This window comes from Lissotriton helveticus, chromosome 3_2 (genome assembly GCF_964261635.1).
Source record: "Lissotriton helveticus chromosome 3_2, aLisHel1.1, whole genome shotgun sequence".
NCBI lineage: Eukaryota > Metazoa > Chordata > Amphibia > Caudata > Salamandridae > Lissotriton > Lissotriton helveticus.
Window position 1 is genome coordinate 485,212,405 of NC_136062.1, and position 27,022 is coordinate 485,239,426.

Here is a 27,022-nt window from a genome sequence, read left to right on the forward strand (position 1 = left end):
GTAGCTTTTCCAGTTACTTTCAATCCAGTTACTTTTGTAGCTTTTCCAGTTACTTTCAGTGTTTCCGTGATGGGTGCTAGCAGGGATAAAGCCCTAACTGGGATCCCAAGCACTGGGAGCTGTTAACAGGAGCTCCTACCAGGCGGCCATCTTGGTCTCGTCTCTGGTTTTTACGTCTTAAGTATCTGTCTTTTTGGTCCTCCTTACTGAACTTACTTTAAGAGCTGTAATTATTGTAATCTGTTTTTCATGTTTGTTACTTTTATGGTTACTTGCTTTTAACCGAATAAAGTTCTTTGAATCTGAATCTGACTCTGCAGCCACGTGGACCAGGAGGTGTCTTCGACGACCAGGATGGAGGCACGAGCTGTCCCACGCAGGCTCTCGGTGTTGGATCCGGAATCGGCGTCAACAGGCCTTGGCAAAGGTAACCCAAGCGGTGAGTGAAGAAAGCGTCTGGTGCGGACTAGGAGAGTCCGGGATGCCCCTCTTTTGGAAGGGAGCAAGGGCCAGTCTGGAGCAACCAGACCAGCAGCAAAGTTTCAAAGGTTTGTCGTCTAGGAGGCCACTAGTCAGCCAGCAAGTGACCAGACAACGCGTCGAGCAGCAAACAAGCAGAAGGGCCCCACGCAGATCTCGTGGATGCTGGAGGGCTGATCTTCGGTGCAGGGGCTGCTCGGGGCTGGGGCTTCTCAGTCCCCAAAGCACTTGGTCGAGTTTTCCTCGGGAGTCGGAAGTGCAGGTTCGTTCAAGATGGCCGGTCCCACGTGTCTCGTCGCACCCACGGGTCTCAGCTTTGCTGTAGATGTGAGTTGAGGTCGGAGAGGTCTAGGAATCCGGGTCTCATCGGGCTCTGAAGTCTGGATCCTCGAGGGAAGACAACAAAGTGAAGCCGCTGGACGCTTGATGGTGCCTGCAGTTGCAGGGTGGACACTCCTTGCCCACAAGGGAGATTTTCTTCAGTCTTCTGTGGAGCAGAACGTCGAAGTCCAGAGTTTCTTCTTGTAGAGTAGTTCAGGATTAATCTAACTTGGACTGGGACCAGCTCCTACCTTTATCCTGCTCAAGGGGGCTGTACTACTGACTAGGTCCCTCCCCTGGGTGGGACCAGGAAGGGGGGTGGCTACACTCCCTATCCTTTGTCCGGTTTCCCGCCAGAGCTGGGGCAGGGATGCCCCAGCAACTGGTTTGAACCGGTGTATGCACAGGACACCTTGTGTGCCCCGGGCATGTCTCATTTCTTTCAGGCCTATCCTACCCAATACACAAAATCCTGTCTGGGGTGGTGCTAGCACCTCCCAAGGCAGGAAACCCTTTGTCCAAGCCTCTCTCGCTGGAAGGACTCCCAGCAGCAGGAGGTCAGACTGTGCTGCCACCACAGGTGTCTGTGGTGGCAGCATCCATTTTGTGATGCCAAGGCTTGAGTTAACTTTAACCGGGGTTCTCAGTTACATACATGTCGTGTCCCTCTATAATGGAGAATGCTACCCCCGTCGCCAGAATTGGCGAGGGGGTAGTAATCCAAATCGTATGACACCTTACTCTACATGTTTTGATAACGTTATACCAGAGTTAGCATTTAACCACGAGGATTATAATGCACTTAAGAGTATATGGTATAGCGTTATAGAACAGCTATTAGGACTTGGTTCCGTAAGCGGCAAACGGGCTCAGCTCATGCCAGAGCACCATCTCGCATCATTCCAAGCACTCTGCCTTCAGGATTGATAAGGCCTGCCATAGGAGTGACTGATAGGAATATATGTGTCCATTTTAGGGTTAGATATAGGTATACTATATCTACAGCAAAGGGTGTTTACACCACCCTGCCCCAGCTGTCATGCAGCCAGTTGTGTCAGTTTTAGATGGTCAGCCAGGGGTGGCATAATACATGCTTCAGTCCCTGGTAGGCCCTGGGCACACCTATGCCCTGGGTACCTATAGTACACTGTACAGGGACTGATAAGGTGGCCCAGTACCAATTGGTAAATGCACCTAAAGTACATGGTTGTCAATTTAGAGAGAGAACAGCTAGGCTGTGGGTCTGATTAGCAGGCCCACAGCCAGGGAAAGTCGTAAACCAGTGAAGCAAAAGCAAAAATCTGTGGTGACAATAGGATTGCAGACCCCACTCTCCTACAGATACCCTCTGTGTACATTTTTCATTAAATTCCGCACTGGCATCAGAGTGGGTTTAATGTGCTGAAAAGTTTGATAAACATCCCAGTTTTCAGTAAAGCCATTATTGTGCTGTGGAGTTTGTAATGAAACTCCCATACCATATACTCCATAGCTTTAATACACTTACAATGTCTAAGAATGGACTTGGACACTGCAGGGGTACAGGGCTCATGCACTGGTACCATCACCACTGGTATAGTGCACCTATGTTAGAGGGGTGGCTTACCTGTGCCAGGTCAGTGAACTGTAGGCATGGCACACAGGAATGTGTGCCATGTTGACTTCACTTTGCTCTGCACCAAAACACAGCTTGCAATGACAGCAAGTGTGTTAAGGTACAGGGCATCTAAGGGTAGCACAAAAAATGATGCAGACCTCAGAGGCCTTCCCTGGTCACAGTGCCCTTGGTACCCATGGTACCTTTTACAAGGGACTTACATGTGGTCAGAGTTGCCAACTGGGTTGTGCAACAGTACAGTTTAGGGAAAGAATATAGGCCCTGGGTACCTGGTTGGCAGGAATCTAGGTCACACTCAGTCAAACTGCATCAACATTAGGCAAAAGTGGGGGACAACCGTGCAAAAAAAGGGGCTCTTTCCTACAACGGTAAAAAGGCTTTCAGTGCCTATCGGATTGTTTAAAGCTCCAATAGGTTGATATGGATCTTGGAATCTGCCAGAGACCAGAGTTCTCGGATCTCCACCTCCACCAGAAGACCGCCCATCCCAGAAAATACGAATCTGGAACTCGTGAGATCTGGGTGGGGAAGGGAGAGGGGTCTGCCTAGTACCCAATCGCGTTTTGTCAGTCACCATTGCAGGTCTTTCGCTGTGTCCTCTGATATCTGAACCAGGTCCGTGAGATTTTCTCGATGCTGTGCCCTTTGGAACTTCAGATTCTACTGCTCAGCCAGCACCCAACAGCATCAGTCATTCTCACCGAAATCCAGGATAGAGGCTGAAACATTGGTATACCATGAATATCCAGGACTTGCTGTTCGGGAGGATAGGTCTGAAACTGCACAGGGTCCAGAACCGCTCCAATGAAATGGAGCGTCTGAGAGGGAATCCGGTAAGACATTGGCACCTTGATGGTGAACCCCAGAGAATACAGGAGGTTGACCGTAGTCTGGAGGTGGGAAAGGACTGCTTGGGACGAGCTCGCCTTCAACTAATTGTCAAGATAGAGGACAACTGGATCCCCATATCTCCACAGAGACTGCAACCTCCGCCATCAGCTTTGTGAACAACTGACAGGCACTGGTGAGGCCAAAAGGAAGCAAGGCAAACAAAGTGCTCGTGGCCAACCGCAAACCGCAGGTTGCGAGGATGGGCAGGCAAGACGAGGATATCAAAATAGGCATCCTGTAAGTCCAGCGCTACCATCCACTCTCCAGGGTAGACAGGACCCGAGCTAAGGTGAACATCTTAAACTTTTTAAGTAGTTGAGGGCTCTGAGGTATAGGATAGGATTAAGGACTCCATCCTTCTTTGGGACCAGAACATTGCAGGAGTAACAACCACAGCCTATTTCTGGCCAGGGAACGCTCTCTATAGCTCCCCTGGACAAGAGAGTTTTGACTTCCCCGTGGAGTAAGGCAAGGTGATTCTCCGTCAGCAGATTGTACACTGGAGACATGGATGGAGAGTTAGTCTCAAAGGGGAGGGAGCAGCCACTTTGGTCTATTGGCAACACCCACCTGTCCGAGGTGATGTCTCGCAAATGGTGGAGATGGTGTATTTTTCCACCAACTGGCTGTGAATGATCCTGGGGTGAATTGGACTAGGAGGGTTTTGCAGTGGAGGGAATTGTTGATTGGAATGACTTTTGGCATCCGTACCCTCTTGGTGTACCGCGTCCACAGTCCAACAGAGGTTGCTGAACTTGAAGGGTCCTCTGCCCCGAATAGGGATGGCAAGGTTGGTATCCCCTTCCATAACCACAAAAGGAGTGAAAAGTAGACAGGCCAAGATGTTGTGGTGAGCCCCAAGGACAGGGACACAGCCCGCGAGTCCTTGAAATGTTAAGTGCGGCATCTGCTTGGTCTACGTAGAGATGGGAGCAATCCAACAGCATGTCCATAAGATGAGCCTGGACATCTTCCTGAAAAAACAGATGTCCTCAGGCAGGCGAGGTAACATACAGCCACCGTCATGGAAATCGCTCTGCTAGGCAAGTCAGTTGTGTCCAAGCTGCATCCAATGGCGAACTTCGCTGCATCTCTCCCGTTTGAAATGGCTTTGGAGAGTAGAATCCGGTCCTCCGACACTCTGGGCAGCACCTGCGCAACCGTGCATCATATCCAACAGGAATAACAGCCCAAAAGGCAAGCGAAGTTTGACAGCAATGCTAGACTGACGGAAGAGAAATTTTCTTCCCAAAGCTTTCCAGTCGCTTGGATTCCCTGTCCGGGAGGGTAGAAGGGGAAATGACAATAATTTGAAGCTTGAACCACTGACCTTTGTGGGGTGGGTGGTGAGGAAAACTGGGTCACCCGGTGTAGAGCGATGGCGGCAGGCAATCGTTCAGTTCAAAGGAGCCTCTGTGCTGTGCTTGGACCAGGTGCCCAGAATAATGCCAGTCAAGGCCTCATAAAAGGCAAAGGTGAAACCTGCTCGTAGAATGCAAACAACTGCCAGTACGAACTGTGGGCAGAAAGACTATTGGACTGACCGACAAATTATCTACTGTGGTAATAATGATTTGAAATTCTGCCCAATCAAAGCCTATACCAATATTTTCCTAACTTACCATAGATGTTGGGACGCTCACAGAGGATACCAGGGAGAGAAGGACACTGTAGCACTTCACTATAACTCGTTGGGGAGTTCTCTAGCACGTAACTGAACCATCCTTGGTGTGTGCAGTATGTTTTGTTGTGAGATCGAAGCCCTTTCTTTTTAACTAAAGATGAGCAATGGTTGAGATAATAAGTTGTTGTGTTTGTTGGCTGATTTAAGTTCAGAGCACTTGCTCCCCTCACACTACTTATTCAGGAAGGCTTGAACTGCTCAACTGCTATTCAGACAGTCTCGTGTGTAAAAAGTATACTTGGCTCAGCAGGCTGGGCCATGGGACGGACTCTAAGACACCAATGACAAACTACCTCAACAACCAGGATTGGGACACAGTTTGTCAGATCTGCGACACTCCCATCCAAACCCAAATTCCAGCCCTTACTCCCAGATGGAGGATGACAGGAGCAGATTGACAAGCTGCAAGCTTTGACCAGAGCTGGATGGCACAGGCACATCTAGTACAAGGTCCAGGTGTTTCAAATCAACTGAGCACGGGGTGTGAGACCCACCCAAGTTCATCAGCATTTGGACACGGGGAAGAACTACTCCACTTGGCATATAAAGCCTGACTTACCCAAGTGAAAGTGGAAACCCACTGTTATTGCTCTGAGGAACTGATGGCTGAGCCAGCAACTTTATTATTTCACAGACAGCAGTGTTCAAGCGTTCATCTTTACGTGCTATCCAACTGAAAACTGCTGTATGGCTTTGCCAGTTAGGAGGCATTCATGGCATGTGGATCAATGGCAGTGTCCATTCTGGAGCAGCTGAGAAAGTTGAAGCACTCAAACAAATGAAATACAAGTAATTCCTAAAGAAACAACCCCCATTACATTTGTACCCAGTAATCTGAGACAGTGTCTGCTGGATGTAAATCTATCGTAAAACTTACGTCTGTCATCACAGCGAGAGCTTTGATGTGGCGCTGGAAGTCGGCGTGGAAAAGCTCATCCTGCAACCATTTGGCAAGAGAACCAGACATCTGTGTCTTCAGCTGCTCGATGTACTCATCACGGGGAGCAGGGAAATTCCACTTCAGCACCTGCAACACAATCAGAAACTGCCCGATGAGGGCTTTACAAGGAATAGACGAGAGGAGGTAAGGAGTTATTGGAAGAGGTCAGGGAGGAAGGAGACCTTAAAGGTCAAAAGAACATGACACAATATAGTCAAATAAGGGTGGCGGAGGTAGAATAGAAGCAGAGGGTACAAATTCAAATATTAAACGTTTACAAATCTTTAATATCCAAGTCAGACCATGGCAAATATTAACAAAGGAGATGTGTGACCCTCTCATGCATACAAGTCTTCTAAAGATCTTTAGCTACACACTGCATCCTCACTATTGATACGCCTAGGGTAACGGAAAACAAACTGTCCGTCACAGAATACTAGAGATTAAATGTGACTGTACCTCATCAACCAAAGACTGCAAGGAAATAATAGCAATTTATGGCTGCACAAGTGAACATAAAAAACACACCAAGACCAGAGGTGGGTGGGTGTGGACTCTGGAAGGCAAGTCCCAGCAGACAGAAGAGAACAGAGCTCAGTGAAGTTACCAAAGACCAACAGCTTCTTACCTTCAGAGCCTTTTCATCCTTCATTCGCTGTTCCTTTCCATTGGGAATAATGATATAAATGGGCCCGGAGCGGTCCTCCTCGTCCTTCAGGTTCGGTTTGCTTGGCGGCTTCTTCCCGGGCATCCCCTAAACACAATGCACACAGTGAAAGGAACTGCTTGGAAAGGGGTCACAGTCGCCAACTAGTTGTACGAACCAGTGTGACAGCTTCACAAATACACACGCCTGATCCCTCTCAAAGAGGTACGGGCAAGGAGCAGTTAATCATATGAAAATAAAATGGTGGATCTCATCCTTTGAGATGGGGAAATCACTCAACGTGTACGGCCAGAACACCAGCAGCACCCAAAAACACCCAAACGGTGACAACTTAACCCCTTCACCACTTGTGGTTGATGGTACCTGTTGCTTGGCTGGTTTGGCTTTTGACAGGCTGGTGTTTGCTTTAGACATACTGTTATTTCCTTCAGAAGACTGCGATGGAGTCTAGACAAAGCAAGGCTTGCTGGTTACAAAACTGGAGTTGGCGAGTAGACTTCAATCATCTCTACAACACATTTTTCAATCTGGCACATCACAAACCCCAGGTCAAAAAAATTAAAAAGTACTACAAGTTACTGCCCATGTTAAAAACTGAACTGGCAGCTCATTCCCCTTCTGCGTGAACCTTTGAGAGAGATCATGTCAAGCCAAAAGGACGGCACCAGTTGAAGCTCAGTAGCTGGCTATTCATGCCACATCCTGCCTCCAGAGAATCACATGCCACCATGCTTTCTTTCTAGTTTCTTCCTTAGTCATACAAAATGGAGAAGAAAATGTCATCTGACAACTCTGCTAAAAGAAACCATGTAGATGAAAAGCCTAGAGTCAAGTCAGTTAAAACATTGCATGTACTACGGTTTCTACATCTTCAGCAGAAACTAGTACTGTGTGGTCTCTATCGTGAGATTACACCAGAAAGTCATGGAGAACAGAACTGCCAAAGAAGCGGTCTCTCTGGACTTGACGCACAAGTTACTTACCTTCAATAAAGATGTATCTGGTAGAGACTATTCTAGCCACATATTCCTGAACGTAGAATTATCCCCAGGCCCGAAAATCTTTTGCCCAGCATCCCTGTGTGCCGGGGGGGGGGGGGGGGGAGAAGGCATGAAGGCATCACGCGACTCTGCCCTGACGTTGTAAGTGACGTCAGCAAGGTCACACAAGTCCCACCCAGGCGCGCCGACGTCAATTTTCTTCGGAGAACTTTTCCGCGCCATAACGCGGAGCCCTCAGACAAAACTGACAGTATGGGAACAGTGTGCAATAGAGCAGAAATATAGAAAAAAAGAAATGGTGAGAACACCACCATAAGGGCAGTGCCAGACACTGCTGACCTAGGGGCAGGGAAAAGAAGAACAGAGCACCGCCCGGATCAGCAACCTTGCCAGTACGGAAATAGCCCCCACCCTAGAGACAAGGAACATATGAAAAATGTAATGAGAACATGTATCAGGACTACAACCCCAATCAATAACACTGAAGGGGAACGAGTCTGGGACAAACAAAGAACGACAAACCCCAGAACAGCCCCAGCACAGAATGTGACATCCCCCATAAGGAACAAGGGCAGAGGCCCGGCCAAAGGACCCCAACCTAGAGGGCAGCAGAGAAGCATAGGGGCCCGCACCCCTAGCACTGAAGCGGAGGGGGGGTTGAAGGTTGCCCCAACCTGGAGCAACTAGAGCATAAGGGCACAGAAGCACCTATAAACCGATCCCCGACTGACCAGAAGGGAGGAATCGTGAAAAAGAACAGGACAACATTCTGACAAAAAAGAGCGAAGAATGCACTCACAGAAGACAGCCACCCACAGGAAGGCGAGTGCAGAAGACCATGTCAGAGGTCCTCTCAGAATGGGGAGGAAGGGCGGGTCGTGAAGGAATCTGCAGCTAGAATCGTCTCTACCAGATACATCGTTACCAAAGGTAAGTAACTCGTACATCTGATAGAGACTACTAGCTGCAGATTATTTAACATAGAATAGATACCCCAGCCATACCCAAGGGGGAGGAGGGTCTGCGAGAGGACCCAACCAGCCTGGACAGGGAAAGAACCTGTTCCCCAGGCAAGGGGAATCCCTGCATCCAGAAGACCACCAACCCCAGAGGGGATGAATGAAAAATAAATTTATAGAGCGCACGTTCACCAGCGGCTTCTTGGCGCTTAAGGACGGACTAGCAGAAAACAGCGGGAGAGGGTTTAATCGAACGCCTGTACAAACAACCAAGTCTTCAGGGCTCTTCTGAACACCTGGTAGGAGGGGATGTGACTGAGTTCAGGAAGAAGGGAGTTCCACAGGCGGGGAGCTTGTGAAGCAAATCTTAGACCCCCGAGCCTTTTGCGCTTAAACGTGCCGGTGGCAAGGAGGTTAAGACCAGTCGACCGGAGAGTGCGGGAGGGGGTATAGCGGTGAAGTAGGATACTAATAAAGGAAGGACCTTGATTGGCGAGGGCTAGATGGGTGAGACAGGAGACCTTGAAGAGACTGTGCTGGATTATCGGGAGCCAGTGCAGACTTTTCAGGAGTGGTTTCACAGAGCAATGTTTAGGCTGTCGAAAGATCAGTCTGGCCGCCTGGTTTTGAACAAGTTGGAGGGTCTGATAAAGAGGAATCCCGATGTAGAGGGAATTCGCATAATCAATGCGAGACACTACTAAGCCCAACACGATGTGAACCAGGGCTTCATGGGTAAGGAATCTGCTAATCTTGCGGGAAGACAAGAAAAGAAGCAGCTCGCCGTCAAGCAGCAGGAGAAACTAGGGCAAGGCTGAAGGAGGCCAAAGCGCCCCACCCCATTACAAGGTATCAAGAATCTCCACCAGGAGCACAAGGCTTCAGCAATGAAGAGGAGCACCTATGAAGAAGAGCAACCTAGAGATTAAGGAAAAGAGGTAGAGAGAAGGCAATCAACAAGACAGAATGGCGCCTTAGGCAATAAGGCAGGCGTAGCAGACCGGTAGCCCGAGGTCGCCCCGGGGAAACCGGCCAACACCCCGCAGGGAAAGACAGCGCCCTAGGAGGCACCAGAAACTCCAGAACTACCGCCACCCCAAGAGGAGATGGAGAACTGAAGACAGGGCCCATGGTCGACTCACCCCAGCCTCAAGTAACGGACAAGGCAACAACGACCGTCCCGCCGAAATGCCAGAGGGCACAGATACACAAATGAATAGCAGGATGGCACCACCAGCACAGCCTGCCGCGGGCAACACAGAATGGTGCACCCAGGACAAGCCAGACGCCAGCGGAAGACAGGGGCCAGGAAGACCAAGAAGGCCCCGGACCCACCCCCAGGGAGAAGCCCGCACACACAGCCCAAACAACGAAAGAAGCAGGCAGAGCTAGGACACAAGACCGCAGACAGCGGGGTCAGACCAGGCTATTAATGCAGCGACCTCAGAGAAGGTCAGCAGGGGGCGCAGCTGGAGCCAAACCAAAAAACCTCAGAAAGAGGAACCCACCTGCCACATACCGTGACGCCACGGAGAGCAGAGGCCTTAAGGCGACCACAGCGCCCCAGCACATGACAGCTATATAATAGCTACCAGCACCCCACATAGGGCATGTTACGTCCCAAGACACAGGAACAGTCGTAGGAAGAAACTTCAAGCAGCAGAGGAAAAAAAACGAAAGCGGCTTGCCAATTCGCCAATAAGGACAACAGAAGACCTAATCTCAGGGCCAACATTGCTCAGCAAAAGCCAAAAAAAAAATCAGTCCAAAAAAGGGCAGGCCAGCAGCCAACAGCAGCATAGTCAATCCAGATCAACTCCCAGGTCACTGAGGTGGAGGAGGAGGAGTAGCAGGAGGAGTAGGAAGAGGCCGCAGCCCCACCAAGAACCTCTGCATAGCCAAGTCCGCAGGGGCGTGGTACAAAAGAGCACCATCGAAAGGTAGATCCACCAGTCGTTCACGCACGTTCTCTGGGAACACACTGTCTCGAAGCCAAGCATGCCGCCGAAGAGCGACCGAAGAAGCCATGGCACGACCAAGCACCTCCGAGATGTCAAGAGCGGAGCGAAGAATCAACACAGCCAGCTCCCGGCCATCCGGCACATGGTGCCGTAGATCAACGCAGGCACCCTCCTGAGAAGCAGCAGACATAAGGGACTCCACTGAGTCCAACAAGGAAGAAGTGGCCCTAGCTAAAACACAGTGTTAAGGGCCCTCAGAGCCGCACTGGACGAGGCCAACATATTGCGCCCCTAGGAGTCAAGCCAATGGGCCTCTCGCAACGAGGGAAAACAGAGGCGGCAAAGAGGTGAAGGCATTCTGCAAAAGAGGGCCCCTGGTAGAAGGATGGAGAGAAAGACAGGATCACGTGGCGCCGGATGGTGGCAATGCAGAAGGTGTTGGGGCACCGGGTCCCCAGTGGCGGGGCGGCCCCAAGCCCCCAGAAGAGAAGAATGGAGCAAATCCTCAAAGGGTAGCAGCAGCACCCTACCACCAGTAGCCTGATGGAGGACCTCCAGAAGATGATCCGCTGGGAAATGGGCAGCTGGATCACCCATGTACAAAATTCCCACAGCTGTGGAAACAGCGTGAGCAAAGGCAGCATCCACCACTGTAGGGCCCCGCGGAGGAGAAAGCAGCTCCTCAGTAGGCGACTGCTGCAAGCTAAGGCGGCCTTCCCCCAAGCCAACCGTAGGAAGTAAAGACGAGGACCGGAAAGGAGGAAGAGGGACCAAGGAGTGAGGGACCAAGGAGTGAGGGACCTCCGGCGAAGACCGCGGCGAGGAGCCATCCTTAGACGACGTCAGGGAAAAAGCCACAACACGGCAGCTCGTCTCCGTCGAGTAGGAAAGCAGCAAGCGACGAACCTCAGGAGGAGGAGTCCGAAGACGAGTCAACGACCGGACGTCGGTCTGGCGCCGTAGAGTCCGCTATCTGAGGCAGGACAATCGTCTGACGTCAGGGGACATGCCGGGATGACCTCCGCCACGGCGCAGGAGACCGGGCTGGGCCGGAGTGGCGAAGGAGTGGCGTCTGAGAGGCGCAGGCTACCTCCGACGAGGCAGCCGCCTGCGCGGAGGGACAAGAGGGACCTGGAGAAGGACGAGGGGTCCCCTGTCGGCCCGTGACGGGGCGAGAAGGGCCCTCCGCCAGCCCCTGTGGCGTCGCCAGGGTCAACAGCTGCCGGCACCAAAGCAGCGTCACCTTGGCCTAAGCCATCACCTTTCCGAGGGCCGAGAGAGGCTCAGGGGTGCGACTCGAGCTCTGGCAACCTCCAGCAACATCTCAGGGACTCCCGTAGGAGTTTGCGGCGAAGCAGAGGCGCCACGGTCCTAAGGAGGGACACCCCCCCCCGAAGGGCCGCACCCCAAGGGCACCACATCCTCCGAACCTGGATGGACGCCACGAAGGGTCCCGCACACTGGCAAGGGATCCGCAGACGTCTTAGGAGGGGAAGGAGGAAGAGGAGAAGCCAGCGAGGCCTGAAAGGGCACAGCACATGTCTCCATCTGGGCTCTAGACGCCCCCACACCAGGAAACGCAAATAGGGGGACGAAACGCAGGGCCACACTACCTACGGAGGGGCCGCGACCCTTACAGGCCGGGAACCAGCCCTCTGGGACAAACTGCAAGACTTACCGACAAGCGAGCGGCGCTGTTGTGGCCTGGGGGGAAAGGCCGATGTCTAAGATGGAAATGACTATTCCAGAAACCCTCCGCAGGGGGATGGCGTAGAGACGCCGCCGACCGCGACATGCAGGCTGAAAGAAGTTTCATCCGGCACTCCCGCCGGGACTTCGGTTTCATCTGCTGGCACGCCTCACAATCAGTGGAGTCGTGGTGTTCCCCCAAACACCGCATACAGATGGGGTGAGGATCCGTCGCTGACATCTGTCGTGCACATAACGAGCACATCTTAAAGCCCAAAGGCATTCGCACACTGTTCCCCCACACACGCAACAAACGAAAGGGAAAGGCCGGAACAGGCCAGGACCTCTATCTGGTCCACGTTGCACGCGGAAAAGGAAAAAAACTGACGTAGGCGCGCCGGGGTTGGATAATATGACCTCGCTGACGTCACGTACGAAGACGTCAGGGCGGAGTCGCGTGATGACGTCCCCCCGGCGTTCAGGGATGCTGGGCAAAAGATTTTCCAGATCCAGTCTCACGCCCGAGGATAATTCTACCTTAAAGAATCTGCGGCTAGTAGTCTAACTGATTGCCACAGCAGTAATGTTTGGTAAACGTGTGTAGCGAGGCCCACGTGGCTGCCTGACAAATAACCTGCAAGGTAACGCCGCGTCCCAAGGCAGTAGTGCGGCAGTGTGGTAACGTAATTCCAAGAAACACGTATCCCCACCCTCAAAGACCGCTCACAAAATACCATTGAGACACACATCAGATTGCAACACTGAGGGCGTTATATACGCCATCAAGTGCCCTAGTGGGCTGGTCTATGTGGGGAGAAACTCAAGAAAAATTAAGACTTGCGTCAGAGCATAAAAGTACAATCCGTAACAAGTACTTAACCTCTAGCCTAGCTGCACATTGGGTAAACACACCACATACCATACCACAAATCAGGTTCACAATACTTGAAAAAGTAGTAGATCTAGCAGGCAAAGACCATCATACATCCTTGGCACGCAGGGAAACATATTGGATCAAACATCTTGGGACCACCAACCCTGGGGTCTCAATGACCATTATGAAATTTTGTGCTACATATAAATTCAGAATCATGTATGCATGCTTTAATGTGATTCTTAGGTATTCTGATACATTAATTGTTGCACAGATGTACAGGATTTGCACATGCTTTTACACTCGTTTTTCTTCATCCTAACTTCAAGGGTCTGTTGCGCAGACTATTTTACAACTAGCTGCACTTTTGGATACCGGATACCTATCTTTTTGTTACGTGGGTTTTATGGTTAAACACTTTTTATCAATGAGTCCGGTTCTAAAACGTTTCCTGCTTAGTATTTGAGACATGTGAAGGCATTTCTCATTTGGAAAAACCGGTTAGGTTTCAGGTCTATTTCGAGCACCACCTATGAATAAACGCGGAGGTTGGATACACACTTGGTACAATTAAGTTTTGTTCCCTAATCACATAACTATGTGGAGAGATGGAAGACTTTAAGTCGGCACGTGATGACTTATGCTAATGGAGTCTCTTCGTTACTGCGGGGTTGAAAGACGAGGAGCATCCGTTTGGAGTTTGTTTGGTGAGTGTTCAACAACACGGATAATGGTGAATGAGAAGCCGTGCTCGTCCGCCTGTAGACACGTTTTTGAACACACAAGCTTTGCACTAAAATGCAGTGTAACCTTTTTTTTTTTTTTTTAGATGTACGTCGGAAGTCCGTTAAGCCTAGGTGAGCCCGCATAAGGCTGATGACCAATGTCGATACTCTGTCTATCGTTACTCATTGACATTAAAGGCAACATATGTTTTGAACAGGTCCTCATAACTGGTGACAGCCGGCACACTTACATGCGAGTACTGATTTAATTTACCGAATTGAGATTGGATACGGTAAGTCTTTCGGAGATTGCGTGTGATATGCATTTATTGTAGTTCTTAGTGCCAGTTGATGGTTAACACCTCATGTGCTTATCTATTCACAGAGAACCATTGCTTCAAACGTTGTCCTGTGAGTAATATGAGGTTGCATGCTACTTTCCAGTTTTCTTACTCTTCTCATCCCTTGTCTTTATTTCTCACATGTGCAAATCCTATTGAATAATGTAAATTACTTTTGCCAGCTGTGGTCTGTTCAATCCATAATTATGGTACTTACTCAGTTTGTTTTATGTTGTAGTGTCCCACTGAAGGAACCGAATCAAATAATATATGAAGAATAAGCATTTGAAACTTTACCCCTGAAGAAGGGTTTTCAAAAAACCCCGAAATGCATTGGGCTTTGTTGTTATATCAAATGTTTTCATCACAGTGTTCTTGTAACTGGATGTTAATTGCATTTAAATATTTGTTCTATTTGTATTTGGCACAGGAAGTGTTTCGATAAAATTGTCTTTGATTTATGAACGTTTGACATTGGATTACTTATTTTTCTGATTACAAAATACACAGTCGGTTTAGAATTCACTATGGTTTTGATTAAATTGTGAAACCTTATGGACTAGGCAGAGCATCTCACAGTCCTGGGTGTTCCCAGGCTTCGACAGTGTGATTAATAAAACAGGGGTTTGGGCTGTACCCGTTCGTGAGATAGCACGGCAATTTGTTTAAGAATTTATTATAAAGTGTTCAGGACACGGTTGTTTACATTGATTAAAATAGGTGTGCAGGTCTACACAATCAGAGCATTCGAAAAACAGTACACGGCCTCCGTTATTGAAGGGGTCAAAGCAAACTGTTTTTTTTTTTATAAAAAAGCACACATACAATAGTGCGTGCACTGGTAAATAAGCTAGCATTATGAAACATCAGTATGCATTTATACATGTAATGTATTAAATGCAGAATAGCAAAAAAACAAAAAACAAAAACTCATATTCAATTGCTAAACAAATTAAAGCACCTGAATTACCCAATTTATGGTAAACCAGGGATGAAAGGAAAGGATCCAACAGAAAGGAATCCAAACAAACTAAAGTGAACAGTTGATCACCGCAAAGTATTCGTATATTTCCCAAAGAAATAAACGGGTTTGAGTGATTTTACATTACATGAACAAACTTCCTTACCAGCATTAAGTCAACAGATGTAGAACTATAAAATGTTTGGACAATTAAAATATGTTATGGTCTGTTCAGGCCCCTGGTCAAGTAGCAAATGGGTGATGGATTTTTTCTGCCATGTTATAAAGGCAACAGCATGGTGTGCGAAGTTGGCCTGATATATAATGTTCACTATTCTAGTGAACACTCTGCGTCAGTCCAAACAACCCTTATTGATGTTTGGTTGTAAGCCAACCTGATAGACCAGCTATCCTAGTAGCATGGACACGTGCAGTCTTTAGGCTAAACTCTAGAGGGCGTGTTAAGCCAGCTGTTTTACCATCACATTTACCCCTTGAACACCAAGTGAAAGGACACCACACAAGTTATGAAAAATAAAGTATATTTATTTATAACAAGACTACCCTGGCTCTTTATGAGACATGGAGCTAAGCACACAACAAAACTCTTAAAGAAATACTTAAAGTCGCACAATTTACACAAATGCCCGAGGGGCACGAAAAACCATATACTACAAAAGTGGAATGCGAATTACTAGCAGGTAAGTAACTATTCTCATAGGCTTTAGGATCGCTAGGACTGGACTACTGAACCTTTAGATTACAAGCAGGAGGCCTAGGGACGTCGTGTGCAGAGTGGGAACTCTCACGCGTAAGGCGGGAAAAAGTCTATGGAGGCTAGTAAAAGCAAAGTTAGTGTTCTCGGGCGAACCCGACTAGGTAGAGCTGAAACGACAAAGGATCCTGACACTTAGATAGTTGAACTATGCTGGAGCACCGAAATGCTCAGGTTACCTAGCCCAGGGGCTGCGGCTGCATAGGGCTGAAAAGACGTCGGAGATCCTCGTTGCAGTCTATGGAGCCTGAAGAAAGAAGTTGCTGGCAGGCGACCAGTGAAGAAGTTCGTGATGATCCAAGCCTGGATCGATGAAGATGGGTACCTGTAAGCAGAGGGGACCAAGTTCTGAATCACTAGCCAGTGATTAGGTGGGCACCAGGATGGCACCGGACGAAGTCACCTCGACCAGGTGAGTGGGCGACGCTGGGCTCTGCAGTCTCTCGGACCAGGATGCGTTGTCGGCGACCAGGATGGAGGGGCGAGCTGTCCCACGGTGGTATCTGCTGTCGACGTCGCTGGACCCAGGATTGGGGCAACAACTCTTGGCAAATGCAAGCTCACGCAGTGGACTTAAAATGGCGTCTGGAGTGGACCAGGAGGGTCCAGGGTGCTCCTCTGTTGGAGGGGAGCAAGGGCCAGTCGGGAGCAACCAGACCAGCGGTGTTGTCGTCGTGGTTCGTCGTCAAAGGGGCCACTAGCCAGTGGGCAAGTGACCTGGACAACGCGGTGAGCAGCAAAGAGCAGAAGGGCCCCACGCAGATCTCGTGGATGCAGGGGGGCTGGACTTCGGTGCTGGAGCTGCTCAGGGTTGGGGCTTCTCGGAACCCAAAGCACTTAGGCGAGGGTCACTCGGTGGTCGTGCTGGACAAGCGTCGTGCAGTCTTGAAGATGGCCGGTCCCTCGAGGTCTCATCACACCCACGAATCTCAGCTGGGCTGATGATGCAGGTAGAGGTCAAAGGTGCAGGGAAGCCGGTTCTCGTCGAGCTGGGCAGTCTTGATCCGGAGGAGAGACTTACAGCAGACCGCGATGCTTGGGTGGTGCCTGCTGCTGCAGGGTGACTACTCCTTAGTCACAAGGGAGAAATCTTGAGAAGAGTCTTGAGTTCCTTTCATGGAAAGTCGGTTCAGGATTCAAAGATGATCTAATTTGGAAGGGGGCCTGCTCCTACCTTTATCCTGGGAAAGGGGGCTGGCACGCGACTAAGTCCTGCCCTATGGGTGGGACTAGGAGGGGGGTGGTTACACCCCTCTCCTTTGGCGGGCTTTTCCCCAGATCAGGGCTGGAGTGCCCCTGGAACTGGTTCAAGCCAGCCTATGCACAGTGAGCACCAGGGTGCCACTTGCAGTCACCTTCCTCTAAAGCCCTGCCTACCTGGGATACACAAAACCCTGTCTGGGATGGTGCTGGCACCGCCCCTGACAGGAAACCCTTTGTCCAGACCTCCGTTGCTGGAAGGACTCCCAGCAGCAGGAGGGCAGACTTGTGTCTCGGTGGCAGCATCCATTTTGTGGAGCTGAGGCTTGAGTTAACTTTAACCGGGGTTACAGCTACATACATGTCGTGTCCCTCTAGAAGGGTGGAATGCTAACCCCGTCGCCAGAATTGGCGAGGGGTTAGTATTCCAATTCGTATGACACCTTACTCGACATGTTTTGATAAAGCGATACCAGAGTTGGCACATACCCGCGAGGATTATAATGCACTTAAGAGTATATGGTATGCGTTATCATGGAACAGCTATTAGGACTTGGTTCCGCAAGCTGCAAACGGGCTCAGCTCATGCCAGAGCACCATCTCACATTATTCCAAGCACTCTGCCTTCAGGATTGATAAGGCCTGCCATAGGAGTGACTGATAGGAATATATGTGTCCATTTTAGGGTTAGATATAGGAATACTATATCTAAAGCAAAGGGTGATTACACCACCTTGCCCCAGCTGTCGTGCAGCCAGTTGTGTCTGTTTAGATGGCCAGCCAGGGGTGGCATAATACATGCTGCAGCCCCTGGTAGGCCCTGGGTACACCTATGCCCTGGGTACCTAAGGTACACTGTACAGGGACTGATAAGGTGACTCAGTATCCAATTAGATATGTACCCAAGGTACATGGAACCCATTTTAAAAGAGAGAGTAGTAGGCCTGGGGTCCTGAATAGCAAGGCCCCAGGTCAACTAAGTCAGAAAACCAGCAAAACAGCAGGCAAAAAGTTGGGGGCAACCATAGTCAGGGATCTACCTTCCTACACATGGGCTAAATGGTCTACAAAGATTTGTCGTAAAAAAAGAAAGAAAAAACCAGATTGTGGCATTCCAGTGGAGTTGGGCGGTTTAAGGGAGGTGCTGGAAGCATGCAGGAAGCTATAAGGTATGCACTCCTGATGTGCTTCACAAAAAAGAAAGACTTCCCCAAAAACGAGCAATTTTAGAAAAATTGAAAGCCAATCAGGGAGATGGAAACAGGCTATTCTGTTATGCAGGTGGGACTAACAAGCTGGTCAGCCTAAAACAAGTGGAGGTAGCAAACAGAAAAAAGCAAATGTGAGGGACATAAGGCAAAGCCGATGGCACGCAATGGGAGACATGCATTCCGAGGGAAGCTTTCAGCCTGTCCTCACTAGGTCTTTACAACCAGAGAGCTGTGCTGCCTACTGAATTGTAGGCTTGGACTTACAAAGCTGCAAGACACCATTTTCCCTACAATTCAGTTGAGCAGCAGCATTTTCTTCTTTTTATTCACATCTTGTTACTTTTATTGGATTTCTCATTTTATTTTAAAGTGGTTTGTGGAATCCCCAGTGCCCCCCCCCCCCGCGCCCCAAAGAAACATTCCTAAACACAGAAGAGAAACACCAAAAAGAAACCCACATTTTTCTAATTCAAAAAATCCATAATGACTCAGGCTCTCATTGTCCAAAAGCCATGATTCAGAAGATGACCTGATAAGATCACATTCAGGTAACAGCACACACTACTGGCAAAATATAAACAGATAAAATATAAACAGATTCTACCGCCCTATTTCCCTTCTGCCTTACTTAGCTAAAGTCCTTGAGACTCATAACGACCACCCTGAGTACCCATGTAGAGGCAAACCATTGCCTCTCCTCCTGCCAAGCTGGCTTCAGGCCCCTGCACTCCACAGAGAAGGTGGTAATCTCGGTGATGGACAAGCTGCGGGAGGGTATTGATACCAACATACCTCAAGCCCTGATACTTTTAGATCTGTCCGCCGCTTTTGACACGGTGGACCACTCCATCCTTCTCAGCCGTGTCAGGGCGGCGGGCATAGAAGGCTTGGCCCTCTCGTGGCTCGAGTCCTTCCTGGTGGGGAGAACTCAAGCGGTCCATCTGGCCGGCTTCGCAGCGGCCTCCCGCAAGGTGGAGTGCGGGGTCCCTCAGGGATCGTCACTTTCCCCCCTTTTGTTTAATTTATACATCTACCCCCTCATTTTTATGTTACAGCAGCTGGAGGTCACAGTGTTCAATTATGCTGATGACCTCCAGCTAATCTTTAACCTCTCCCATTCCCCTTCATCTGCTCAGAATGTCCAGTCAGTCATGACATTCATCCAAGACTGGATGAACTGCAACCACCTCAAACTCAATCCGGACAAGACCGAATTGGTCCTGACCGGAGGTGGTTGCAGTCCATGGTCCCCCTCCTTCTGGCCCCCCTCACTTGGTGTCCCTCCTCTTCCCGTCCCCAAAGTTAAAACCCTAGGGATCTTCTTGGACTCACAACTTTCTATCCACTCTCACATCGGTTCGGTTGTTTCTTCTTGTTTTTTCTCCCTAAGAACTATCAGGAAAGTTTCCCGTTTTTTCTCCCTCCCGGCCTTGAAAATCATAGTCATGGCCATGGTACTGTCTCGTATCGACTATGGCAACGCTATATACAATGGGGCCCCCGCCTACGCGATCCACCGTCTACAGCTGGTGCAGAATCAGGCCGCCCGTCTGATTCATGGCCTCCCTAAATATCATCGGGCCAGCCCACTACTCAAAGCGTTACACTGGCTGCCGGTACGAGAGCGTGCCCTTTTCAAGCTCGGCTGCCTCACCTTTCAGGCCAGGTCAGGTACTGCCCCCGAATTTCTCTGCTCTGCCATTGTGCCCTATCTTCCAGGCAGAGAATTACGCTCTTCCCACTTGGCCCTTCTAGTCACCCCCCGTTTTAAAAAACAAAAGGCAGGTGGAGCGAGGTTCGCTGTCCTGGCTCCAGTATTCTGGAACTCTCTTCCTGTTGCTCTCCGCACAATGCCCTCCTATACCCAGTTCCAGAGCGAACTCAAAACCCTCTTATTTGCGCAAGCCTACCCTGTCTAAAAAAAACCCTTCCAACTGCTGCCGCCCACTGCAACCAAATAGCGCCATGAAACCGCTGGGTAAAAGTGCGCTGTATAAATGTTTTTAAATTCAAAATTAAATTCAAAAATTTAAATTCAAATTCAAAATTCTGCAATTAGCGTTTACATCATCGTTGAATGCGAAACCCAGAAACGTTTGGCAAAAAAACCAGCAGCCACAAATAAGCATACAGAATGAGAACACAGACTAAACCTGACCTGCCTAAAACAAAGTAACATGTGGAGCTCCAGCCTAGAAAAAGGACAACTTCACTGGAAGGTCTGCTCGGTGCCTGCCATCTTAAACGTTCATGTAACCACCTGTGAGCATGGTGGTATCTTGGGGTTGCATGTCCTTGAAATTCTGTAATAATTTGAATGTTTATCGATGAACCACTGACTGGCTCTAAGAAGCTGTTGAGAAGACTGCAGGGATTGGAGATGGAATCATTTACTTTGGAATAAATCTGGGCCTAACTGCAGTACAAGTTGTTGGATTTCTTTCCAAGTGACACCGCAGCTCCTCCTTCTTTAGTAGGAACGTGTCTGAATAAAATGACAAACCTCAGACAGACGGTCCTCAATGTATTTTCAAAAATGGAAACGGCCACATCCTGCTCTCAAGCAGGATATCTCAGTTGCGTATATCTGACATAATTCCTCCCCTAATCTAGTGCGAAGTCCTGCACTGGTTGGGTAGAGAGTCGTATGGGCACTTCCTTTCTGAGAAAGATTTAAACATCCGTTACACTAACTCCAGTAACTAAAGTGACAATGGTATTTAAAAAACAAAAAGCGGCGGGTGAGCAAGACACATTTGAATTATTTTGCTTTACTCTGCATGCATTGTCACTTTCCAGTGCAGATTTCAGACCTTATACTATATTTATTACACAAACATAGCTGAGATACCTCCCCTCAGGTAAAACATACTGCTGTCTTTGTTGTACTTACTCTAACTGCAAATGTTTTACATTTTGTTTTTGTTAACCAAAGAGTTGCATATGGAGAGACTAATTGCTCAACATAGTAATCAGGTTACCCAACACTACTTGTGGCCCTAGCGCCCTCCTTAGATACTACCCAGAAACCATGCAGTAATAAAATAACAGTGGACCTTCGGCTCTCAGCTCAGTCGAGCTCTGCAGGAAGGAATGAGTTGGCCTGGCAGTGATCGTCTGTCCAAGCACCACAAGCAGAGGTTGTGGGGATTGTTTTAGCACCCTCACTCAAAACAGCAGGCTTTAGGAACGCACATCAAGAGAACCTTTGAAAAGTGAAGAATTTGATTTTTACAACACTGCATATTGTTACAGGTCTTGTAGACCAATCGTGCAGAATCGGCCCAGAAAAGACGTGGAAAGGGCTCTTGGTAGGACGGTATTGCATCCCTAGTGGTAATCCTGGCAGTGGAGTGTTTTAGCTCTGGCTCAACAAGCATGAGCAGCTACCGTAACAAACGTTACGGAAAACAAATGAATGATGCCAAGGACTATTTCTAAGATTACGTGTCTACAGGCAGAAAGGACTAAAATGATAACGATCTTCAACTATAAGGCATCTGTCTGCCAAAAGGAAACTGCTTGTTAACGAGCTATACACATGGCCTACAACTACAACTGGACCTCTTAGACCGGCATCAGAAGGAGACAAGACTTTAGACAATTTTATTTTGTCATTAGTCTTCAACTCAGGCACCATCTACAAGTTAGCAGTGCTCTTGGAACCTGAACAGTGCACTAGCATACAGTTGTGCAAGCCAGGAAGGTGGAGGATTGGAGGAGGGGAGGGGGGAGGGGGAAGGTGGTAGAAAATCTATAAGACAAAATCCTAAACAAGTTACTTACTTCGGAATGCGCTTTTTGGTATAAACTAAATAGCAACACATCTCACCTTTTGAAAATTCCCAGAAGTCAGACTGGTCAGGGAAACCTTTCAAGAGTACCCTTGCGCACCAGAAGGTGGCTCTGTGCAGCTCCACACTGCTACCTTTACGCTATAGAAGGGATGTGTAGGGCCTATAGTGGCACCACGCCCGCTGAGATGTTACTTTCTAAACATGCTACCAGCCGTGGCTAGAAGCCTGTATCAGAACAATGGATTATGCTGCTCCGCTCTTAACTGACCAAATCAAAGCACACGTCGTACTCCTGCATTGCACAATTATCTGAAAGTTTGCTTCACATTATGGTGGTAAGGCAAAAAAGAGTAACACCTTCAAATTCTAACCACTGCAGACAGCAGGACATTAAACAGTACATGGTTAAGAGGCGCCATACCTTATTTTTAGCCGGTGCCCCAGCTTTGGACTTCTTGGCATCTGGCTTGGCCTCCGTAGAGCTGCTCCCATAGTCTTCGGAAGGCGCTTGCGGACAAGAAGCGGATTTACAATTAGTTCATAGAAAGCATGAGTTGCAGAAGTATACGCTACTTACATGTGTTTTTTTAGATACAAGGCTTAGAAGAAAAAAGCGACCTACCGCTAATACTTGTGCACCTTGAAGCTGTAACATTGTTACAGGTAAGACTTTCCTCTGGCAGTGAGAATCGGATCTGCATTCACGGGGTGCATTAATTAGTTGAGGAGTATTTATTTTTTGCATATGAATGAGGCGATGTGCATTTCAGAACCTACTAGTCCACCTGCTCGTTCTGATTTACATTCACATCAACGCACGAGATGAATGAACTTGGAACGGATGAACTTGTTGTTAGTAATGAATGCTTTATTGACAAGCATATAGTATAAATAAAGTGCCCTGGGTTTGTTAAGCAAGCATTTGCAATGCAATAGGTCTTGCATTAACGCGAGTTTGAGCTATTGGCATTGTAAATGGCAATGCCTTTCATTTAAGGTTTTAAAAACCAAAACATAAATAAAAGGCATTGTTATTTACAATTCCAATAGCTCAAACACGCGTAAATGCGAGAACTATTGCATTGCAAATGCTTGTTGTGGAAGTGTTTGGTCCTGGGAGCTTTTGTGTACCTGGTATGGGTGTGTCGGATTAGGAGTATTGTGCGTGTCTTTGTGTTTGAATGCGTCTCTTCCTCTATGCATGTGTTTGTGTGAGAGTGAGTCGGTGTTAATGTCTGTGTTGTGGATAAAATCGACCAAAATCACTAGCTGTGTGTTTGTATGCTCGTCACCTCGGGCAGTCTGTGTGTGTGTGTGTCTGCGTTTGCCACTTCGGTGAGTCTGTCTGTGCGAGCCAGTGTGTTTGTCTGCGCTTGGGGAGTCTGTGCGTGCCTGTGGGTTTGTCTGCTCTTGTCACTTCGGGGAGTCTCTCTGTGTGTGCCTGTGTGTTTGTCTGCGCTTGTCACCTTGGGGAGTCTGTGCGTGCCTGTGTGTCTGCTCTTGTTAAAGGTTATATGTTAGGTTTTATAAAGCGCTCACATCCCCCATGGGCATCACGGCGCTATCCAGGCAGAAATACACCTTGAGAGAAAGCATAGAGTGTAGCCCAGCCACGGTTCTAGAACAGATATGCTTTCAGCTGCTTCCTAAAGACATTGTAACTTGTGATTTTCCGTAGGTCTTGCAGGAGCTGGTTCCAATACCTGGGCGCCAGGAACGAGAAAGCTCTTCCTCCCATCCGAACCAACTGGATGCGGGGAGTCTGGAGAAGGTCAAGAGCCCTGGATCTAAGATTCCTACTCGGGATGTATTTACGTAATTTTTTCCGTAAGTACAGGGGGCCTCTTTCATTGACCGCCTTGTGCGTTAGACAGCAGATCTTAAAAAAGGATCTTTTCTTTACTGCCAACTAATGCAGCTCCTTCAAAAGGGGAGCTGAAGGTGAATATGCGGGTTGGTTCAGGATCATTCTGGCTGCAGTATTCTGCCCCACCTGAAGTTTGGCAGTAGTGTCTCTCCGACTTCTGCCAAAAAAGCATTCCCGTAATCCAATTGAATAGTAACCATTGCTTGTACTAGTGTTCTCCGGTGTGGGACGGGAATGTAAGGTAAGATTTTCCTCACGAGACGGAGGGCGTAGTAGGATGAACTTGTCGTGGCTGCGATATGATCTTTCATATTCAGGGCTCGATCGAGCTTTAACCCCAAGTTTTTACTGACCCTTTAGGCGATGGTGCAGGTCCCAACTCAGCCGGCCACCCATCTCCTGACCAGACATCTGTTGCTTTTCCCAACAGCATCCACTCTGTTTTCTCCGGGTTCAACTGGAGACAGGTCGCAGTCATCCAGTCCGAGATGGGAAGCATACCTGTGGCGAAACGAGCTTTGTCAAGTGTAGGATTTGGTCTTATGGTAAAAATGAGCTGCGTATCGTCTGCAAAAGAGACTATCTCGAAACCCAATTGCTCGACCATCCTTGCCAGTGGGGTCATATACATATTGAAAAGGGTAGGGCTTAAGCAAGAGCCCTGCGGAACGTCTCTACCCAGATGGCTTTTTTTTTAGGAGGTGTAATGTCACAACATCAGACGGTGTTCTCCCAGACAGGAAGTCATTTAGCCACTTGAGTGCCACTCCCTTAATGCCCGAGGCAACAAATCTCTCCGCCAGCCTGGAGTGCGAGCTAGTATCAGAGGCAGCGGAGAGATCGAGAAGGATCAAAATTGCTGAGTCCCCCGCGTCCAGAGTTAGTCTGTGCGAATCTGTCACTTCCAGGATAGCAGTCTTGGTACTAAACCCTGGCCTGAACCCGGATTGTGACGGAACTAGGAGGTGATTGTCTTCCAGGTAAGTACCAAGTTGTCGGTGAATGGTACCTTCCAGGATTTTGCTCAACAGTGGTAGCAGGGAAATAGGTCGGTAAATAACAAGAATAGAGGAGTCCGCCATGGGCTTTTTCAGAATAGGGAGCACAAATGCCTCCTTCCAAATTCGCTGGAATGACACCAGTGTGCATTGACTGATTAAAGATCTCTCTAATCGTTTGAGCACAACTGGTTGCTAGGAGTGTCATTATCCTTGGTGGGCAGATATCCAAGGGTGACTCAGATTTGGCCGTAGCCAAACCTTTCATAACCTCCTCGTAATGGTTGTAAAACTACTCAATGAGCATGCTACATTAACATACTGCTTCTCTGACGTACTAAGTACCGCTACGTCATATGGGGCAAGTTCTCAAATTTTTTCAATTTTATTGTAAAAGTAGTGTGCTAGAGAGTCACATAGTTCCTGTGACACCACCGGGGCTGGACTGCACACATTCGGGGATATTAACTCCTGTACTATCCCAAACAATGCTTTGGAGGAGTTACTTATTCAAAACAGTGGTCCCATGCACATGGAATTTTTAAAACAATGAATATAGACAATGGATTCTATATTGAGTTTGACATATCCAGCCGGACAGAGGTCTGAGTCTTTACTAAATGAAAATGTGCAAGAAGAGAATTCCTTCAACAATTCAACGTAGTGGGGCACAAGCCTGTACCCAAGCACATACAGATTAGTACAGTGAAGAAACAAAACAGGGCTTTTTAGGCAAAAAGCTGCAGATTTCTGTAGTATACACATGAACAGAAAATTTAAGCGGGCACCTTCACATATACATGACGAACAAGTTACTTACCTTCGGTAACGCTTTTTCTGGTAGATACTATATCTGCCTGTGGATTCCTCACCTTGTGAATATCCCCCTTGCGCCAGCAACGTTCGGAAATTTTCTTCGTAGTACGCCGACGTGGGCGACGTCACAGGAGCACGGCATCGCGCGCGACTCCGTCTGACGTCACCGACCCCATATCAGGCCCACGCCGGCGTGATGACGTCAGTTCCGCCCTTTTTTCCGTGCCTTCGAGGAACATGGACGGACCAACGACAGCAAATATGCAAATATACAATGTACACAGTACACATAGAACTAAATCAATAGTATAAACATATATACAGAAAAACCAGGTATAGCAGAGTGGACAACGGGGAGGCGGGTGGGTCAGTGAGGAATCCACAGGCAGATATAGTATCTACCAGAAAAAGCGTTACCGAAGGTAAGTAACTTGTTCTTCTGATAGATACATCTGCTGTGTGGATTCCTCACCTTGTGAATAGATTCCCACAGCAGTCCCCACTCCCGGAGAAGGGTGCCCACTCTGCTACACCAGGAAGTCTTGGAGGACAGAGCGCGCGAAGTGGCCATCCCTCCTCACCTCGGTATCCAAGCAGTAATGCTTCGCGAAAGTGTGGAGGGAGGCCCAAGTCGCGGCCTTGCAAATATCCTCAACAGGTACACCCCTAGACAAAGCAGATGTTGCAGACTTTGCTCTAGTAGAATGTGCTCTAATACCCTCAGGAGGGTCCTTACCAGCAAGAGAGTAGCAGATCTTGATGCACAGGATTATCCACCTGGAAAGTGTGCGCTTGTGCACCGCTCTGCCCTTCTTGCAGCCAGCAAAACCAACAAACAGCTGGTCATCCATCCGGAAGTCTTTAGTCCTGTCCAGATAGAACGACACCGCCCTCTTAGGGTCCAGACGGTGCAGTCTCTCTTCCTCCTTAGACGGGTGAGGGGGAGGATAGAAAGTAGGAAGGGTAATGGACTGCCCAAGATGGAAAAGAGTCACCACCTTAGGCAGAAAAGCAGCCCTGGTCCTGAGAACCATCCTTTCAGCATGAATGGTCAGGAATGGGGGTTTGGAACTTAGAGCTTGAAGCTCACTTACCCTCCTTGCCGAGGTGATTGCAACGAGGAAGATCGTTTTAAAAGAGAGAAGCCTCAATGGACACTTATGCAAGGGCTCGAAGGGAGAACCCATTAAGAAGGTCAGCACAAGATTCAAATCCCAATGAGGAACAACAAAAGGAGTAGGAGGGA

General features: G+C 48.7%; 1 protein-coding gene across 6 annotated transcripts in view; it reads right to left on the reverse strand.

The window, feature by feature from the left end:
- Positions 1-27,022, reverse strand: part of CKAP5 (cytoskeleton associated protein 5) — a 722,261-nt gene that overhangs the window by 283,516 nt on the left and 411,723 nt on the right. For 3 of the 6 annotated variants that reach the window (XM_078684424.1, XM_078684426.1, XM_078684425.1), the window contains exons 27-30: positions 22,517-22,602; positions 6,965-7,048; positions 6,563-6,688; positions 5,872-6,021 (exon numbers count right to left, since the gene is read on the reverse strand). In XM_078684424.1, the coding sequence (XP_078540550.1) occupies positions 5,872-6,021; positions 6,563-6,688; positions 6,965-7,048; positions 22,517-22,602 (446 nt within the window). The remainder of the gene's footprint in view (positions 1-5,871; positions 6,022-6,562; positions 6,689-6,964; positions 7,049-22,516; positions 22,603-27,022) is intronic. The other 3 variants (XM_078684427.1, XM_078684429.1, XM_078684428.1) reach the window with 1 other exon arrangement.